Source organism: Saccostrea echinata, unplaced genomic scaffold (genome assembly GCF_033153115.1).
Source record: "Saccostrea echinata isolate AGI-Se365-2 ecotype Australia unplaced genomic scaffold, CSIRO_AGI_Sech_v1 ptg000012l, whole genome shotgun sequence".
Lineage (NCBI taxonomy): Eukaryota > Metazoa > Mollusca > Bivalvia > Ostreida > Ostreidae > Saccostrea > Saccostrea echinata.
In genome coordinates, this window is record NW_026889761.1 from 20,386,045 (window position 1) to 20,391,461 (window position 5,417).

General features: G+C 32.8%; 1 protein-coding gene across 1 annotated transcript; it reads left to right on the forward strand.

Annotated features, from left to right (window-relative positions):
* Positions 1 to 442: 442 nt before the first annotated feature.
* On the forward strand, positions 443 to 2,101 carry LOC133185625 (uncharacterized). Its single transcript, XM_061320936.1, has 3 exons — positions 443 to 530; positions 682 to 797; positions 986 to 2,101. The coding sequence occupies exons 1-3, from the start codon at positions 443 to 445 to the stop codon at positions 2,099 to 2,101; spliced, it is 1,320 nt and encodes a 439-aa protein (XP_061176920.1).
* The last annotated feature ends 3,316 nt before the right edge of the window (positions 2,102 to 5,417 follow it).

A 5,417-nucleotide genomic window follows, 5' to 3' on the forward strand; every position in this document is an offset into this window, starting at 1 on the left:
TTTTCGAATAATAAAAATCACCAGCTTAAAAGGAGATGCCACCAATTTAGGTACCCAACTGATTTAGGACCCTCCACGATACATGTAAAATCAAGGAACATAAACATTATATAGAACTATGCATGATTTATAAACTTTATCTAGCACCTCTATACACTGTATACAAAATTTTAGTCACATGCATTTTAAAGGATAACCCATGAAAACTGTATCATATGTATTTTTTATAAAGCCATAGCCAATGGCATAGGTGGTGCTACAGTTCTCATATTAATTAAAAACTGAATAAATCATTAGTTTTTCTGAACTGATACACTGCATGGTTTAATGATCAGTGCAGCTCACCGTGATGCAATTATTCTTAAAACCTTTAAAATAATTAAATATTTAAATCTAAGTTTGTTTTATTTTATTAATTCTTTTTTTTTTTCTATATTAGGAAATGCCCAAGAGAAGGCCCCCAAATAGACATATTAGATCACACGATAAGCTAGTATCAGCAACTGCGTCTTCCTTTTCTGAAAGTACAGGTATAATCAGTTTTGTATATTCAGCAATAAGAGTGAGTTAAAAGATACTTATTATCACATTTTCAGATCACTTATTATTTAAGGAGCCAATGATAAAAGATACTACATATACTCCAGGGAATTAGAAATTAAATGCTTTGCATATTTTCAGTTTCAGTCAACACTGCATCAGAGACAGCTATTAATCAGCATGAATCTATCCAAGAGTCATCTACAACAGCAACTGATCAGCATGAATCTGTCCAAGAGTCATCTACAACTGTTAAAGTATATACTTTTTTCTAATCTTAAAATTTATATTTTTGAAATAACAGACTACATTTAAATAGAATATGCACAGATATGACAGAATATATTAATTTGTATCATTTTGTTTTCTACTGTAACCATAAATATTTTTGAGTTATTTTCTGGGTAGCATGTAGGATTAATAACTGACTCTATTAATTTAACAGGCACCAGAGATAAATGGCCATGATTATTTAGGAACACTTTCTGACAAGCAGAGTTTCCAGCATTTTGGTGATTTAACTTCAAATGACCCAGATTTCTGGGATTTTTTCCAGTCTGTTCAAAGAGACTCAAAAATTTACCAAGAAATGTGTTCAAAAAATCAGATCTTCAATATGGAAGTCATACAGCAAAATAAGCAGTTATTTAACTTTTACACGGGCTTGGACCTTGATGTTTTCAACTCATTATTTACATATCTACAACCAAAAGCTTCATCTATGCAGTACTTCCATGGTGAAAGAACAACATATGTCCAACCATTTAATCTGGACGGCTACGGTGTGAAGAGAAAGCCTGGTGTCACTAGACAACTCAGTCTGCGAGAGGAATTCTTCAGTGTATTGTATCGTTTACAAACAGGACACTTACTTGAAGAATGCAGTCTTCGTTTTGGTGTGAGCTCCAGTCAGTTCTCCAGAAATTTCACAACCTGGATCAACCTCTTATCTGTGGAACTGGAACTTTTATGTAAAAATGCAGAGCCAGAAGAAGATGTTGGACTTGCAAGTTGCTTCAAACCATTTTCAAACTTAAGAGTAATTCTGGACTGTACAGAACTGTTCAGTGAAACACCTTCCAGTGTGGAGTACCATAAACAGACTCGCAGCAATTATAAACATCACTTAACAATAAAATTTCTAGTTGGAATCCATCCCTCAGGGGCTGTTACATATATCTCAAAAGCTTATCCTGGAAAGTCATCAGACAAACAGATCACACAAGAAAGCCAGGACCTTCTGGGCTCTCTTATACCAGGACAAAAAGTCATGGTGGACAGGGGCTTTACGATTGAAGAGGATCTACCTTGTGGTGTTAAATTAGTAATTCCTTCTTTCAAGGGTGCAAGCAGACAACAATTTACTGCAAATGAACTATCAAAGTCGAAGGTCATCTCCAGAGCACGGGTTCATGTAGAACGATGTATGCGTAGGATAAAGTCTTTCAACATCCTAAGACAAGAACATAAACTATCGCAAGTAGATGTTTACGAGCAAATATTCAAAACCTGTGCCTACCTTGTGAATTTTCAGAATCCCTATTTGAAGTCAGATGAATAAGGGTATATATGGTGTATCTGAACTAAAAATAATACTGATATGAAATTGAGTGTAGATACACATGATATATGTAATGCATTAAAATTTCTATGATTTTAAACTCAGATACCCTCATGTTTCTATAATTAAGTTGACTTAAGATCTCTATTATTTTTGTGGAGTTAGTAAATAAATCGGTTATTGTTTTAAATTTTTTATATCTTTGAAACACAATTGATTTATACTGTGTAATTTACAGAAAAGTCCTATCCTATATATATATATGGTATTCACTCGTGCTTCGCACCTCTTGGAAATATCAAACTATCCTGTCCCACTCAGGAAATAAATTCCATATCCAACTACAAAACATTGAATATCCTCTCTGTAATTTCCAAGTTGAGTAAAACATTTTTTGTTAATTAACATCATTTTGTCACAACTTGTTTTATTAATGATAAAATAACAACTGTCATTGTCACATACAAAAAGATGGAATTGAAAAATTCTACTAAATATACACACCATCAAGTTCTAATTGTCTGGCATATTGTTTCAATTTCAATTATATATTAATTTTATGAAAATGAATGAATTACATGTACATTTTTGTTTTGTATTTATTCAAATTATCAAATACATATTATTAAAAACTTGTTTTAAATCATTGACAATGAGATTGCCTCATTCCATGAACTAATATATGCTTGAAGTTGGATTCACTATAATTAAGAAATATGAAGAAATTTGGACTTCTTCACTTATATATAAATAATAGTAGAACCATAACACCTATTTTTTGGAATTAATGAGGTTTGATGAGATTTTCATAATTCAGAACTTCAGGAACCAAGAAAATTTCAGCTTGGACCCCTTAATTATGATTGATTTTCAAGGAGCCTGTGAATTAACGTCTGACCTTTAAAATATTATGTCACAATTTCTTACACAAGTGGGACAATACCAGAGACAATCTAGATCTTCATACTCAGTTGGATCATAGTACACACATGACCAATGATACCATTTTCTACATCCACAATTACACTCACATAAAATGCTTGTATCCTTTTCCTCCCCTAAAGATCTTAAACATTGCCCACATTTGACATACAAGTCTGAGACAGCAGCTGACTCTGACTCATTCGGACAAGCATTCATTTTGATAAGGTATGGGCCTAGAAATTTCTCAAAAAAGAGAGAAATATTTTCAAATACACTATTCCAGTGCATTTGGTCAAATTCAATGACTTCATGTATATAATCAACAGGTGACCATACAATGAAGTGAGTTTTCTGGATATTAGTCACACCCATCTGTACCTGAACTTGAGTGTAATACTTATGGTTTCTGTTAAGAGTAATCTTCTCACCCACTCTTTTCAGAAAGAGAGTTTTGTCAAAGTCATGTTTGGGATTACTTGCTGCCAATGTAAATGGACATTTAATTTCTATAAGAGATTTTCCGCAACAATCACAACAAAGTACACCATCCGGAGAGGCTCCAATATAGCCAACACAATGAAGATATAATCCTGATTCTCTCACTTTTGTGTTTACATGACACTTTTTCATGTCTTCCTCAAATTTTCGCAGTGCTACTGGTTCAAATTTGTTGCCATACTCAGTAGCTTTGTTTCCTTTGAATGATTTTCCCAACAATGTTTTGAGTAGGCTGCTGACATTTGGACTTTTTCCAGCTTTTAGACTTACCATGGCAGTTTTCACATTGTGAGCATTTGAGGCTGTAATGATACCTTTTCTGTAGTCATGCCACAAAATATTTTTTGCCTGACCTTTAGTGCTTTCTTCAATGGCACGGATTTCCTCTGGCGTTCGCTTTACAAGTTCAGTTAAATTTTTCAAGCTATCTGTATTTTTACTAAAGTGTAGGGCTGTACCAGGTAGTGATGGTTGTTCCGGTAAATTATCCATTTCAGTGGCTATTTCCTCTCTTGATGGAACCATGGGATCACTGAATTCTGTCACAATGTACATATCTGGAAGAGACTGAACTGAGTGTTCTTTGTAAAAAAAACTGTCTTCTGGGGGTCTAAATTTAGAGGGTTGGTATAACTTGTTAATTGGAGCATTTGGTTTACACTCTCTTAAAGAAGAAAACAATTGTAGGTAATCTTGAACTTGTACTTTCGTGTCATTGGGATGTCGAGGATCATGCTCAAAAGCTCTTATTTTCTTCTTTCTAGGTGCCTTGTTGAATTTCTTCTTGTGAATCACAAAGTCATGAAATGGTTTTGGTTTGGATGATGATCCTGAAAAGGCAGAATAATCAAGTTAAAAACTCACATACTTTATCCAGGAGTGCTTATATACTGTAAATCTCAAATAAATGATTACTACTTATAAATGCATGCGTTTCTATTACACATATTTTAAGTTTATGATAAAATAGATATGAACTCATTGAAAAACATGAACCAGCATGCTTTTCATGTGTTGTTGAGACAAATATCTATATGTTGATAATTTTTTCACAACATACATATTTAATCAGGTCCATATTTAAAGTGTACTTACCTTTGCTTTTTCACATAAATATTCAAATCATACAGTGGATTTGATACCTTTCACAATATTGAAATTGAGCAAATTAACAGCAGCAGTATGATGTCAAAACAAATAAATCAAAGAATTGACAAAACACTGATACCATTATATTGCATGCTATCAGACCTGCTGATTGCTTCAAATGGCACAGCCATGATGTTTTCAAACAAGTTGTCTGGTTATTTCAGCACAGCTGAAAAAAACTAACTGTTGGTTAACATTTAAAATGAAAAAGAAAATAATGAATTAAAACATATCAACAAAAATTAACAATAATGGTCCAGGTAATCTATGTTATTTATTTACCCCTTGGATTAATCCAGTATGCCAATTTTTCTGTTGTTGCTGGACCATCAGGTAGTTCTTGAAACCCATGGGATATGAACTCAGATACTCCAAACAGCATTCCAGCTGTGTGACTGCAAGCTGCCGCAGCACTGAAAATGCATTCATTAATATAAGTTATGTAACAGGAAAGGAGAAAAATGTGACTTTTTTTTTTTACCTGACCAGCATTAAAATCTCGACCCCCTGAATCTCCAGTCAGGTGCTCTACCAACTGAGCTATCTGGCAACTGGATACACACACAAATATATATATATATATATATATATATATATATATATATATATATATATATATATATATATATATATATATATATATACATATATATATATAGAGAGAGAGAGAGAGAGAGGGATAAATAGACAGTTCTTTTAATATTCTTGAAATTTTAAGATATAATACAATATATCTAGATATTTA

What these genes read in the sequence shown, in the direction of transcription:
- LOC133185625 (XM_061320936.1), top strand. Translation starts at nt 443, where the DNA reads ATGCCCAAGAGAAGGCCCCCAAATAGACATATTAGATCACACGATAAG. An exon ending in TTCCTTTTCTGAAAGTACAG is followed by an intron (nt 531 to 681) that starts GTATAATCAGTT and finishes GCATATTTTCAG; the next exon opens with TTTCAGTCAACACTGCATCA. An exon ending in AGTCATCTACAACTGTTAAA is followed by an intron (nt 798 to 985) that starts GTATATACTTTT and finishes TTAATTTAACAG; the next exon opens with GCACCAGAGATAAATGGCCA.